We start from the raw sequence: 14,508 nt of genomic DNA, 5'->3' as shown, positions 1-14,508 counted from the left end.
AATGTATGTTATTATCAGCTTCTGCAATTTATAGAGTCAATCACTTATACCAGCCTAAATATGACCTAAGTCAAGGACTATAGATTGTTATTGTTTTTAATTATCTTTGATCACCTGAGCCAATTAGGGCATTTGAGTAAATGTGTTTTTGTACATTTTCAATAGTTGCGGGCACACTGGTTTTAAGAAATATACAGGATGTCTATGTTGATTTAGCAATTGTTGTGGTGTAGCCAGACTTATCTCGATGAGACTGCAAATTCGAAGACAGTAGGTCGACAGTTCTTGAGATAAACTAGGTGTCTGTGCTTCCCGCAATTCGAAGCACTGCCCCCAGAGGCTGAAGGGCACGTGTGAGCTCCAGTTTCCGGGTGAACAGTCCAGAGTGGCGCCAAAAGCAAGTTTTTAGTTCATGATCTAATACTGTCAACACTGAATTAGTATTATTAGATTTTTTTTATTTGTTTTTTTTTATTTAGTTTTTATTGCTATTTTATATTCAGTTTGTCATTACAAATTAGTTTGGTTTTCGTTAGTTTTCACAGTTTGTCTGTTAGTTTAATTTACCTTTTCTCAGTGAATTGTAGTTTCAGTTTATTTAGTTTTCATTTTAGTTTTAATATTATTTTTTTTTTTTATGGCTGCCAAAGCTGTGTTTACTGGTGTAATTTAAAAAGTCTAATATCATTTCAATTCTCATGGCAGTCGTGTGTTACCTCTATCTAGTGGTATTTTCATGTTTAATGTGGAATGTAAATGTTGCAAATCTATAATACAGGATGAATATGGGTAAAGTGACAAAGGACATTTGCGCTTGATACACAGTATATCCATATGTATTTCCTTAAATGATTATAAACCATTACTAAACTAATCTTTGGGGAGTAAACAATTAAAGGGATAGTTCACCCAAAAATGAAAATTTTCTAATCATTTACTCACCCTCATGATATCTCAGTTGTTGAGCTTTCTTACTTCTGCTGAGCACAAAGATTTTTAGAAGATTTCAACTCTGTAGGTCCATACAATGCATGTCAATAGAGCCCAAAACTTTGAAGCTCCAAAAAGCACATAAAGGTGGCGTAAACGTAATGCTTACAACTCCAGTGGTTAAATACTATGATAGGTGTGGGTGAGAAACAGATCAATATGTAAGTCCTTTTTTACTGTAAATCTTGACATCAGCTGTCTTCTTGGCAATCATGATTTCAAGCTCGATTGTATTTCCCAGCGCCATCTAGCACTCTGCAGACTATATGTGTAATCCAGCTTGAAATCATGATCGTTCCTTTGAAAAGGAGTTACATTTTGGTCTGTTCTCACCCAAAACAGATTAGATTACTTCAAAAGACATGGATTAAACCACTTATGACTTTTATGCTGCCTTTATGTGCTTTCTGGAGCTTCAAAGTTTTGGACCCCGTTGACTTGCATTGTATGGACCTACAGAGCTGAAATATTCTTCTTAAAACTTTCAATTATGTTCAGCAGGTAAGGGGTGAGTAAATGATAAGACACCTTTCATTTTAAGATGAACTATACCTTTATCTTTTTAAGGTTTATATAGATTATTTTACTTTGGGATGTGTGGCAGAGCTCATTTCATCACCACTGATGGGAAAAGCAATGGTAAAGAAAATTATGTAAATCTTGTTAAGGTTATACAAAAATAAATAAACTTAATGTTAACTTAATGTTGTGAAAGTGTATTAGAAAATATAGAAATGAATTCCAAATACTTTTCTAGAAAATAATTTTTCCTCTGTCCCACTTTATCAGTGCTGTTAAAAAAAATATTGTATTTGATCAAAAGAGGGTCTTCAAAAGTTCTACTTCCCAGTATTGAATATTTCTTAATTTTTGCTTTTGACAAAGGTAGAAGACATCCTAAGCTTTTTTCAAAGGTATAATCTTAGGTTATGTGGCGTTTGGATAATAATTCAGTGTCAAGAAAAGTACAATTTCCAAAAGAGTCCCACTTTGACCATATTAACCCTATTACATCAAAAACTAAAACTAAAATGTATTCAAGATCATTTTTATTTTTATTTTAGTTATTTATGGAATTATGAAAAAGTATTTCAGTTTAGTTTCAGTTTTTTCCAATAATTTAAGTTTTTATTTTAGTTAACGAAAATTATTTTAGTTAGTTTTAGTTTTAGTTTTCGTTAACTATAATAACACTGCAGTGAATGCATTTCTACAGTCCAGTCAAATGGTTCTGTCCTATTGTTTCTCATGCAGCTGACTTTTATCAGTTTGACCACAAGAGGGCAGAATTTATCTCACAAAAATGTCACAACATGGGCTGAATGTAGGTCACATATGAACAACACAACTCTAAATCTGAGAGAGGTTATTGGAAATATAACTGTGTGATATTCATCACTTTCATTCAGTAATAAAATCAATCCTCAACATCCAACCTCACCCAACCCTACACTCTTAAAGATTTTCCTGTCAAAAAACAGTAAAGAACTGGCAGCAGGGTTGCCAGCATGTTACTGTAAAATTAACGGTGTCTTGCTGTTGCTGAAATTAACAGCTATATACTGTTTTTACAGCTACAGTATACAAATGTAATTTAGCAGCATATAGCTGTCAAATTACATACTATCTACTGTTGTTGAAATTTACAGCTATGTTCCCAGCATGCACTGCGGCATGAAGAAATTACTTTGATTTTTTAATATGTACTAGTTTATTTTGACGTTGTTTTTGTTGTAGTCTAAGTTACTTGTATTTTAATGTTCAGCTCTTACTCATTTACATAAAAGTATGTTTGCTAATTGTCACCATTGTTGCATTTTGTATGCTGAGAGTTGATATCTGTGTGTCTTGATAACAACTCATGTTATGCTGTAACTTCATCAAACTTGAGTTATGCTGTAAGATCATCAAAAACATCAAACATTCAATTTGTTGATAACATTTTGTTGAAATATCCTTTATTGTTTTTGCTTTTATGTATAATGCATCACTATTGCCACACATAGCACCATTTGCAAGGTAGGATCAGACATTCAGGCTACCCTTAGGTTTTGTTTTCCAAGTAGCACAGTGCAACAACTTGTCTTTTACTTTAACATAAATTGACTGGCTGGAAGAACAAAATATAATAATAAAGAAGGTCCAAGGTGCCAGCTCAAGAGAACACTAATCACCATAATGGTGACTTCAATCAAAACACAACTATAGATAACAAAACATCAACACTAATTAAACTAAGACTTCTATAAAGTCTGAACAAATAATTTTGTACGTGTTTTTTTTTGTTTGTTTTTTTTTTTTTTTTTTTTTTTAACCATGCCAAAGCATACATACTTATTCAAGTGCAAAGGCTTATGGGTATTTCACCATTATAACCCACAATGCAGTGCTATACTGTTACTTTACTGTGTACAGATGGTTGTAGTTTTGTTTTTTGTTTTTCATAAAAAAAATACACTGTTCAATCCTGGCAAAAAAAAAAATGTTTTATTATTTGACTTCTCATTAGACAGACAAGTGAAGGCTGATGTGAGATGATAAAGAACAGAGGAGTTGGTCAGAAACATCATGAACATTAACCATGTTCCACAAACTAAAATTTTCATGGGGGGGGTTAAAATATACGTTTCAAAATGTCACTATAGCTTTCACCAAAATGATATCATGATTTTAAATGTTCATATTCCCCTAATGCCTTGCACAGAACAGCTATTTACCGTAAAACTAGTTACTTCACAGTGAGCCTGCTCTTGATCTCCCAGAATGCAACATTTTTAACAGCAAACTACTTTATTTAAGAATCACAGTAGATTGCTGTAGGAATTTGGCCGTAAATTTACAGCAATTTTTTACAGTGTAGCCCTTGATTCTGTCTTGACCATGTCCTTCTTCAAATATGATCTTTGCTATCAATGTTTTTGTTTTTCAGTAATAACACATTTATTATCATCATAAAACGTTATTATTTGGAGTCTTGCAGTTAATCTTGAAAAGGCTACTTCTTCAGTCTTTGAAGGAAATTGCTTGGCTTTCCAGTTGACTTATTCAACTGTATGTGTTTTAATGAGTAAAATATTGCAAGTCCCTTTTTATCAATGCAAAAATATGAATGTGGAAAAAATAAAAACATGCACTATATTGCACAATCAAATTCCCGTAACAGTTCGGTTTTTTTTTCCGGTGAAAATTACCTTCATGCATGTTGCATGTCCATATAGTCACTACTATAGTGGTGTTTTACATAGTATTTCATACCTCCTGACCTCTATTTACAACCGTTATTTATGGATACTGCCACCACTCCCTTCTTTAACATGCAATATCTTGCTTTTCTTCACGTGTGGAGGTGAATGCCCGCTCCAGCTCAGATCCCAATCAAAGATTCCAGTAAAGGGGCCATACAACAAATGAAGGAGTCCCTTGCCAGGCACAACAAAGTGAAAGGGTGAATGGCTTTAGTACTGTGTAGGTACGGTTGAAACAGACAGTATTTGTAAAGATAGGGAACCAGTCATTCTCTGTACTGGAGGTCAAGTTGCTTTATAATGACCTGATGACTCTGAGAAAACAGCTCAAGTAGCAGAAAGCAAGAGAGAGGGCATGAACACAACAAGAGAAAATGGAGAAAAAAGAAGAAGAGCAAATGGGGGAAAAGGAGCAAAAAGATAATTTTATGGAGGACGTTTTTAACGTGTTTCTGTTGGACATACAGTAAATCTCATTTCACTCTTCGCTTTATGACAGTCCATTGATGTCATTTCTGAGAATATAGCCTGTAAGTCATAGAACCTATGTCTTATTACATTGTTTAAGATGACATGGGCGTGTTTTATTCTTTTTTCCACTGATTTAAGACTTGATGTACAAGGACAGTCGCAATGCTGAACTTTGTACTGGTAAACATTCCATTACATCCTTCATTACATTGCATATTTACAGCCAAGACACTTCTTTTATAACATTAATCCATTCTTTAAATTTCTCTTAGATCACCTGATGTGTGTGAAATGAAGTAAAGATGGAGGCAAAAATGGGTCGTCCGAGCACAATGTCAAGAGGTGTTCTGAGACATTCCTCTCATCATAACAGTCTTTTGAATGTGGATAAAATATTAAATAAATTGATTTTTTTCTCTCAAATTTTTTTTTTGGACAATGTGTTTGTATTTTCACAAGATATGCTGTCTGAATGACCCCACAAAGTTTTACAGAAAGCACTACACCTAAAGTTAAAGACCCAAAAAGTATTTGGACACTTTAGCCACACTTAAAAATTATAAATGCCATTGCATTCGATAACAAGATGTTAAACCCATTGGCATTTGAACCAACTGGTCCCCAAGCTCATTGTTATTGCATGAATGAACTATGAAGTCAGTTCCCCTCAAGTTGGACATGATCCACTAATGTTGAACATGTACAGTAACATAATTATTTTGGTCTTCATTTGAGCAATATATATTGTTTTATAACAGAAATGTATTTTGCTTGAAAAGAGTGCTTGTGCTATCTTGAAAAAATAAAAATAAAAAAATAATAATAACAATAATAATAATAATATATATATGCATTTCACTTGCATTTTAAGGCTGCATCTGAAAACAGCTGATTTGCTGCTTTGCTGCCTAATCAGTTAAAGGCTTAACTGACAGATGTTTTGAATAATTGCTGTAAATTTACAGCAATCTACTGTGATTCTTAAGTACAATAGTTTGCTGTTAAAAATGTTGCATACTGGGAGATCAAGAGCAGGCTCACTGTTAACTAACTAGTTTTACAGTAAATAGCTGTTGTGTGCAAGGCATTAGGGGAAAATGAACATTTAAAATCATGATATCATCTTGGCGAAAGCTAGTGACATTTTGAAACATATATTTTAAAACCCCCAATGAAAATTCTAGTTTGTGGCATATGGTTAGTGTTCATGATGTTTCTGACTAACTCCTCTGTTCTTTATCATCTCACATCAGCCTTCACTTCTGTCTAATGAGAAGTCAAATAAAAAATTTTAAAAATCAAGCTTTGAAGCAATGTACATATTAAATTGTAAAATAACACCACCAAGAGAAATACCCGTAAGCCTTTGCGCTTGAATAAGTATGTATGCTTTGGTAATGCAAAACTAAATTTGGGGCTACAAAAACTGTAAAATAAAATAAAAAATACATTAAAAAAAAAAAGTTTTTATTCAGACTTAATAGAAGTTTTAGTTTAATTAGTGTTGATGTTTTGTTATCTATAGTTGTGTTTTGATTTAATTCGCCATTATGGTGATTAGTGTTCTCCTGAGCTGGTATCTTGGACCTTCTTTAATATTATATTATGTTTTTCTAGCCAGTCAATTTATGTTAAAGTAAAACACAAGTTGTTGCACTGTGCTACTTGGAAAACAAAATCTAATTTCAGCCTGAATGTGTGATCTTACCTTGCGAATGGCACTATATGTGGCAATAGTGATTGCATTACACATAAAAACATTAAAGCAAAAACAGTAAAGGATATTTCAGCAATATGATATCAGCAAGTTGAGTATTTGATGTTTTTGAACTTACAGCATAACAAAAGTTGACAAGACACAAAATGCAACAATGGTGACAATTAACAAACATATTGTACTTTTACGTAAAAAAGTAAAAGCTGAACATTAAAATACAAGTAACTTAGACTGTAACAAAAACAATGTCAAAATAAACCAGTAAATAGTAAAAAATCTAAGTCATTTCTTCATGCCGCAGTGCATGCTGGGAACTTATCTGTTAATTTCAACAACAGTAGATAGTATGTAATTTGACAGCTATATGCTGCTAAATTACATTTGTATACTGTAGCTGTAAAAACAGTATCTAGCTGTTAATTTCAGCAACAGCAAAACACCGTAAATTTTACAGTAACATGCTGGCAACACTTTACCCTTTTTGACGAAAAAGTCTTTAACAGTGAAACTAGTCTCCGAACAGTTTGAAAAGCACATTATTTTTATCCTGACTCTGTATACAGCCTCCAAAGGCAGCATTTTCCTAGTTTCGGAAGCAGCCTAAGTGTAGCCTAAAGGTGCACTCAGTACGTTTTTGTTCATATCGGCTTGGACTTGACTCACTGACCCCTAGGGGCACGGATGCAGCATCATTCAAACACAATAGTAATCACTTAAGATCCTAACATGGCAGCCCCATGAGGGGACATGCTACATGTAGAATAAAATACACTATATGGCCAAAAGTTTGTGGACACCCTCTTCTAATTAATGAATTTGGTTACTCCATTAAATCCAGTAAAGAAAAATCTTAATGTTTCTTTATGTAATGGCTTGGGCTTTGTGTGCTTCCAAATTTGTGGCAACTGTTTGGGGATAGCCCCTTTCTGTTTCAGCATGACAATGCCCCTGTGAACAAAGTGAGGTCCATAAAGAAATGGTTTACCATGTCTGGCGTGGAAGAAATTGACTGGCCTGCACTAAGCCCAGACCTGAACCCCACTGATCACATTTGGGGTTAAACTGTTACAGCAACTGTAAGTCAGGCCCCATCGACCAACATCAGTTCCTGACCTCACTGATAGCCTTGTGTCTGAATGAGAGCAAATCCCTGCAGCCATGTTACTACATACAGTATAGTGGAAAGCCTTCCCAAAAGAGTGGAAGCTGTTATTACAGCAAAGGGGGAAACTGATGCCTAAGGTTTTAAAATCAAATGTTCATCAAGCACATATGGTGTCCACAAACCTTTGGCCATATAGTGTAGCTTTTATAAGGGTACTAATATGACCAAAGTCTTCATCTCATGTGAGTGTTTATGATTATATACATATGTTTCAAAATTGCAATTAATTTCTTTAGGAGTAAAACTTTTTTAATGAGGAAAAAAAAATAATACATTCTGGGGGCCTCTGTATGTGATTGTGTTTGTATATATTATTGTGAATGCACAAATAGCTTTAATATGAACAACACCCCATGAAGTCCATAATAACAGAAAGGAAACCCAAAAGCAGATTTTCTACAAATAACTTAAAATAAACCTGTGAAAGCACCATACATGTACTGTATGTGATGCTTTTACCAACTTGGTTCCTTTTTTAGGCCTATGTGAACTTTGTAGCTCTGTGTAAATGTATCCTGTGGAGATTACATGTCCGATGTAGGCTTATGTCACAGTGACTAGGATAGTGAGGACAATGACTAACTCACACAGTCGTAATGCAGGAGGTGGAGCTTTGAAACAGTGCTCACCTCGTCTGTTGTAACAGCAGCACAGGACTTTGGCCTTTGAGAGTGCAGGTGAGAGTGGGGGTGAGATTGGCATGTTGACCGATGAACAGCGACCTCTCAGACAGTTGAGAAAGATGGCTTATTACTACAAATATTTTTAATAGCATCTCTGGTCAATATTTAACCCTTCCATACGTAATAACTGGGCTCCGCAGAGTAGCGTCACACATATGTGTTTCTGCAACAGCCAATTACATTACAAGCTGCCAGATTCAAATCAGCTTTTACGCAGACACAGGCTGCGCTGGTCAAAGGTCTGTAATTTATATTCGCTCAAACAGATACTCATACAGTCTTTTAAACCACAGAATAAGTTTATTTTATATACATCCAAATCGTCACCAAAGTACCATGACCATGCTTCCTCCGATGCGTGCTGCCATTTGTTAACATTAGTAGCGGCTGCCATTCGTCAAGCAAACAGCTTCTCAAAGAGTCTTTTCAAGCACATAATATGTTTATTTTATGTAACAAACAGCCTAATTGTCACCAAAGTACCACGATAACAGTTCACAGTTTGTATATGCACAGCCATAATATCTAAATGCGATCTTCCCATGCACGCAGCCACGTCTGCTTAGGTGCAGATGTGGTTTTCATTCAAACAAACAGCAACTCAAACAGTCTTTTCAGGCATATAATACATTTGATTTTCTGAAATAGACAGCCAAACTATTACAAAAGCACCATGATAACAGTTCAAAACTTGTATACTCACAGTGAAAACATGCTGATCGAGCGTGATTATCCGATGCACGCAGCTAAGTCTGTTTACATTAGCGCTTATAACACACACACACACACACACACACACACACACACACACACACAATATCTGAGATGTCAAACAGTGCATATGCAAACCGGACTGCTGTTATTATTTGTTCATTTGTTTTTAACAGCTATAAGTCATGCAGTGTCATGTGCAAAAATTAGTCACTCCAGGGGGCATGGCAGAGGAATTTAGACCCTACTCATGAAAAGGTTAACAATATTCAGGGATGCAATGCTTTAATATGAGACTGAGAACTTTCAAGAGATGCACATATTGAATTGATTATAAAGAGTCAGTATTTCCACAACAATTTTATTTTAGTATTTGTTCCATCCATAAAGTTTTCAGCTCATTTTCACATAAGTCAAATATTTAGCTTTATATTTACCATTATAAATGAACACAGTTCACTCCACTTACAAAATCAGTAAAATACAGAACATGTACAAATATACAAGTATTCACAAAACAGAAGATATACTAAAATATACTTTAAAACTTTTCACCAAGTTCCTGCTGCTCACTGTACAAAATAGTCCACCTGTATGACTCTGTAGGACTGACACAGAATCCCATCTGAATCACACTGTAAAACATTGACTTTATCATAATTTAAAAATATGCACAGGTAGCATGAGTCCTTGGAGAAATCTTGGGAAATTTTGAGTTTCCTCATTTTCCGGAGGGTTTTTCCACATATCCACTCTCATGAATCCAAGTGCTTGTGACAGTCTTGTATATCTGGAGACACAGTTGGTGTGGTTATAAATGTGCTGATGGAGGAGAGACAGACTCTGAGTATGCAGGAGGAGGTTCCACTGGAAAGGCCTCAGGCTTCAGCTGTAAGCGCAAAAGTAAACACAACTCTGAATAATGTGAAATCATTAACTTACAACAACAAACAAAAAACAATTTATTACAAGGTAATGCTCAAATACATTAGTACACTGCAAATTACTTTTCTTAAGCAGTATTTTTGTCTTGTTTTTCAGTGAGAACATCTAAAAATCCTTAAAACAAAATGAATTTAGATGCAAAACCAACCTCAACCAGTGTACAACACATGGTTAAGATGTAAAACTATCTAATTTTTTCAACTCAGCAGCAGCACCATTTTTGTTAAAGTAAATAAAAAGATATATAATATGCTAATATGTATTGTTGCTAGCTTGTAGCAAGCTGTAAAGTTCAATGGAGTTATTTGGACAAATCAAATTTAAGTGAGGTTTAACTCAATTCCTTTGGGTTTATTCAACATAAAATATTTGAGTAAAGCCTACATTTACATTTTATATTAAGGAAACTCATTTTCATTGTGTGGAACCGATGTCCACAATTGAATTATGTAAAACCAACAACATTCAAAATATTGGAGAGTTGTCTGTCCCGCCATTGCCAGAATGTTGACATGCAAATTAGCCAACTCAGCATCCGTTTTAAAGGATTTCTGGGCTTTAAGCTGTCTCCATCTTCTAAAGGTATCTCCAGTATTTATCCTTGTTTTACTACATCTCTGGTCATGGTGGTTTTTAGACAGATGGCGAGGCTTTTTAGGTCGGGTGGAATCTGGTATCTCTGATCCAGTTCGTTTGCTGGTTTCCATGACTGCAGCACGCAGTGTTGTTTGCCTGCAAACTTGTTCAAATCTGGTAACCCGGCGGTGTCGAAATACTATTGGTGAGTGGGCAGTGGGCAGTGGGCGGGATCACACAGGCCAAAACAAACAGAAATTCCGGCCGGAATGGACACTTCAAAGTAGAATATATTGGCTGTAGCATTTTTATAGGAGAAGCCAGTAGTTCAACTTAGCAGGTTTCCTAGTTCTCTAATGATATATTATGGTCATTTTATGATTTAGTATAGTCAAAATATTACATATAGCACCTTTACCTCCTTTACTGAACATCATTATTAGATCATTAAAGACTTTACACTCTTGTTGGATGGATCAAATTAAACTAGCATGCTTTTTAGTGTGTCTGACAGAGTTGACACGAATTACAGTAAGATGTAAGTTACATAATTTATGAGATGGCTATTTCATGTAATGTTGCACGATTTTCTTCGCATAACAACTTCGTACAACTTCATCACGTTCAAATTTCCGGATAATGCGGAAGTAAGCGCGAGTTCTGTGCATGAGGCGTTAAGGACATATTTATTAATATTATGACCTTACCCAAACCCCTTTTACCTAAACTTAACCAATCAGTAGAGTGTGTGAACATGATAGGAAGCTGTTGTGTGTGACAGGAGCAAGTAATTGTCGCGTATTAGATGTAAACGATGTCCAGCGACGTCACTGATTTTAGTGAAAGTCGTGGAAATTAAAACAAAAGTGCAGTCACCATATCATACGAATTAGCCAAATTTAGAAATGTCGTTCGAATCCTGACGTTTCGCTGTGAGAATGTGTTTGTTATGAAGTGAATGAATTTCAATTTTCAGAAAAAAGCATTTTTATAAAAACCTGTTCCCTTACATAGTTCGTTTGAGACCTTTGTCTACAAATAGGCTATCCCTTTTCAAATTAATTTAGTATAAAAAATAAAAACTCATATTTTAAACATGTTTTGTCCCTTATCTCAAGAATCAGTGCGCTATACAGGTATTTTCTGAAAACAGTTCATAATATCATGTACTTTTCTGCCTCAAGGATATTTATTTTATTTTAATTTATTTTTTAAGAATTTTGAGGTATTTTTACGGTATACAAAATCTGTCAAATTAACATCGAGTACCTCATTATATGCAGGAGGTGGATCGTAGAATTGTACTGTGCTGTATCGTGGTGGTCTGTGCAGGTCATCTTCAGACAGAGACATTGGAATGACATAGACAGGCACTTGTTCCAGGGCTTGAGCCTGAGCTGCTAGACGCTCCAAACGCTCCTTACGGGCCCGCTGGAAGAATTTACAGAAACTAACACAGCAGATTGCCAAAAAAGCACACGTTACAATAGGTATGAAGATCCTGAAAAAAAGAAAAAGAAACTGTACTCTATGATTTAGATACAGTATGAGTGTAGCATGGAGGTGTGATTTTGAGCTGTTGGTAATCAGGAACATAAACTTTACATAAATTATGGAAATACAGAGGATATTAATAATATATAGAATGTAAGCAAACAAACAGTTTGTTCAAAGGAAGGATGCATACTGAAAAACTGGAAATGGATAACTCATTTCCATGGCAATGAAGAAATCTCCAATTCAGATGCACCTCTGCAAAGAAATAAATCATATTTTGTGATCACAGACATTTTTATTCTCCATGTTCATAATTCATGTGAAATTACACTCAGCTTAAGTGGCAGAATTTGTTATTTCCAAAGACTGCAAAAACACATTGTAACCTGCAATTGTTAACTTAAAGGGATAGTTCACCCAAAAATGAAAATTCTCTCATCATTTACTCACCCTCATGCAATCCCAGATGTGTATGACTTTCGTTTTTTCTGCAGAAAACAAATGAAGATTTTTAGTAGAATATCTCAGCTCTGTAGGTCCTTACAATGCAAGTGAATAGTGACCAGAACATTGAAGCCATGAAAATCACATAAAGGGAGCATAAAAGTCATCTGTAAGACTCCAGTGATTGAATTCGTATCTGCTGAAGTGATATAATAAGTGTGGGTGAGAAACAAATCAATATTTAAGCCCTTTTTTTTACTATCAATCTCCACCTTTGACCAGCCCCGACTAGTAGGTGGCTGAATGTCAAAGTCACTTGAGCACCAGAATGTGAAAGTGAAATTGAATGTGCAGATATACCGTTAAAAAAGGACTTAAATATTGATCTGTTTCTCACCCATACCTATAATATCACTTAAGAAGAAATGGATTTAACAACTGGAGTCGTATGGATTACTTTTATACTGCCTTTTGGGGCTTCAAAGTTCTGGTCACATTTTACTTGCATAGTGAGGACCAACAGAGCTGAAATATTCTTCTAAAAATCTTTGTGTTGTGCAAAGAAAGAAAGTCATTCACATCTGGGATGGCATGAGGGTGAGTAAATGATGAGAGAATTTTCATTTTTGGGTGAACTAACCTTTAAGGAGCATTTAGGTAGATTTGTTGGTGTTACTTAATAGATGATTCAGTGTCATTGATATTAAATAATAGTTTTGGCTTAAATAAAACCAGTTAATTTAGATGTTACCACAAGAAGCAAATTTTTTAGGTTATTTTTTATTTTATATTTTTCAAAATAGGTATAAACTAAGGAAGCTTAAAACAATCATTATTAAGAAGATTTGATAATCGTCCGACATTCATCTTAAAGACAAAAGAGGTCAGTATGTTTTATTCATACAATATCAAAAGATGAAATTCTTTGTAACTTGTAATGCAAAGCTGGCAAAGAAAAAATATGGACAGGTTTGATATTTAGGCCTACTGGTGGATGCAATCAAATTTATTTATTTATTTTTATTTATTTATTTATTTTTTTTTTTTGCAAAAGGACTCTAAAACTGAAATAATAATCAAAAACATGCATTTTCCCTTTTTTTAGAAATCCCATAGGAAAAGGCTATTTCTCTTTGGATAATTTAAGCCAGAACCTTCATTATGAGAGTTGCAATCATTTTAAGCACATGTATACAAATGTATACATTTCCTATGAGACCTTTGAAAATCATTGTGTAATAACTGAATATTTGAGCACCTTTAACACCCACAATAAACTTTTGTAACCTAATGAGTCAAGACAATTATGTAAGGCACAACAATCTTACCCAGAAAAACAAGGTGTCCCTATTCTATATTGCTGGCAGATATATAAGATAACAAATCACTCTCAAACTAAATTAATAAAAATAAAAAATAACTGTAAGATAAATCTTCTGGAATAACAATACTGGTTTTATGAAAGTGAAGCTTGGTACACTACAGATTGTAAATTTCTATTCACCCGACAATTTGCCATTATCATTGTATAAATTAGATTATCTCTGGTGTCTCTTTTGTGCTTTTAAACCCCACTAGAGTTTTTTTTTTTTTTTACTGACATCATAAGGCAAAAGCAGCCATTTTGATTCTCCTGTAGTTTTCTACTGCCAGCATTGTGCTCACAGAGCGCCTGTCCTTTCAAAGGCATAAGGTAAAAGAAGACTCAGTGGTTGCTGAATAATATTGAAAAGTTGGAGCCATCAGAAAAAGAATCCTGCTTTCAAAATTATTAAAGACCCAACAGATCAAATATTTATTCAAGTCACATGTGATATGAGCCCATAGGAGAACATCATACATGTTTTACTGTTGTAGTAAAGTGAATTTATTTCTTGAACAACAAAATCTTACCAGTTTTTAAGTACTTGATTGGAAGACAAATAGAACTCTTACCTCTTAAAGAACTTGGGTGATTACAGCACTTAAATGGAGGCTCTAGTGAACAGCTCTGATTTGAGAGTGAGACTTATCCAAGGGAGGGTTTAAAGTGCTGATAGTGAAGTTTGAACACTTTTATGGTGA

General features: G+C 34.5%; 1 protein-coding gene across 3 annotated transcripts; it reads right to left on the bottom strand.

The window, feature by feature from the left end:
• Window positions 1–9,331: 9,331 nt before the first annotated feature.
• si:dkey-283b1.6 (uncharacterized) lies at window positions 9,332–14,468 on the bottom strand. Of its 3 annotated transcripts, none has more exons than XM_051713266.1 (4): window positions 14,380–14,468; window positions 12,191–12,255; window positions 11,773–12,004; window positions 9,332–9,871 (listed from the first exon to the last, which is right to left on the bottom strand). In XM_051713266.1, the coding sequence occupies exons 2-4, from the start codon at window positions 12,220–12,222 to the stop codon at window positions 9,794–9,796; spliced, it is 342 nt and encodes a 113-aa protein (XP_051569226.1). In that variant the 5' UTR covers window positions 12,223–12,255; window positions 14,380–14,468; the 3' UTR covers window positions 9,332–9,793. The 3 variants fall into 3 exon arrangements, with proteins under 3 accessions (XP_051569226.1, XP_051569227.1, XP_051569225.1); XM_051713267.1 differs by having other exon boundaries at window positions 11,773–11,953; window positions 14,380–14,448; XM_051713265.1 differs by lacking the exon at window positions 14,380–14,468 and having other exon boundaries at window positions 11,773–12,415.
• Between the last annotated feature and the right edge of the window lie 40 nt (window positions 14,469–14,508).

The sequence above is a fragment of the Myxocyprinus asiaticus genome, chromosome 13 (genome assembly GCF_019703515.2).
Source record: "Myxocyprinus asiaticus isolate MX2 ecotype Aquarium Trade chromosome 13, UBuf_Myxa_2, whole genome shotgun sequence".
NCBI classification, from domain to species: domain Eukaryota; kingdom Metazoa; phylum Chordata; class Actinopteri; order Cypriniformes; family Catostomidae; genus Myxocyprinus; species Myxocyprinus asiaticus.
This window is presented reverse-complemented; position numbering and strand designations above follow the sequence as displayed.

What these genes read in the sequence shown, in the direction of transcription:
- si:dkey-283b1.6 (XM_051713265.1), bottom strand. Translation starts at nt 12,099, where the DNA reads ATGTTCCTGATTACCAACAGCTCAAAATCACACCTCCATGCTACACTC. An exon ending in CACCTCCTGCATATAATGAG is followed by an intron (nt 9,872 to 11,772) that starts GTACTCGATGTT and finishes TTGCGCTTACAG; the next exon opens with CTGAAGCCTGAGGCCTTTCC.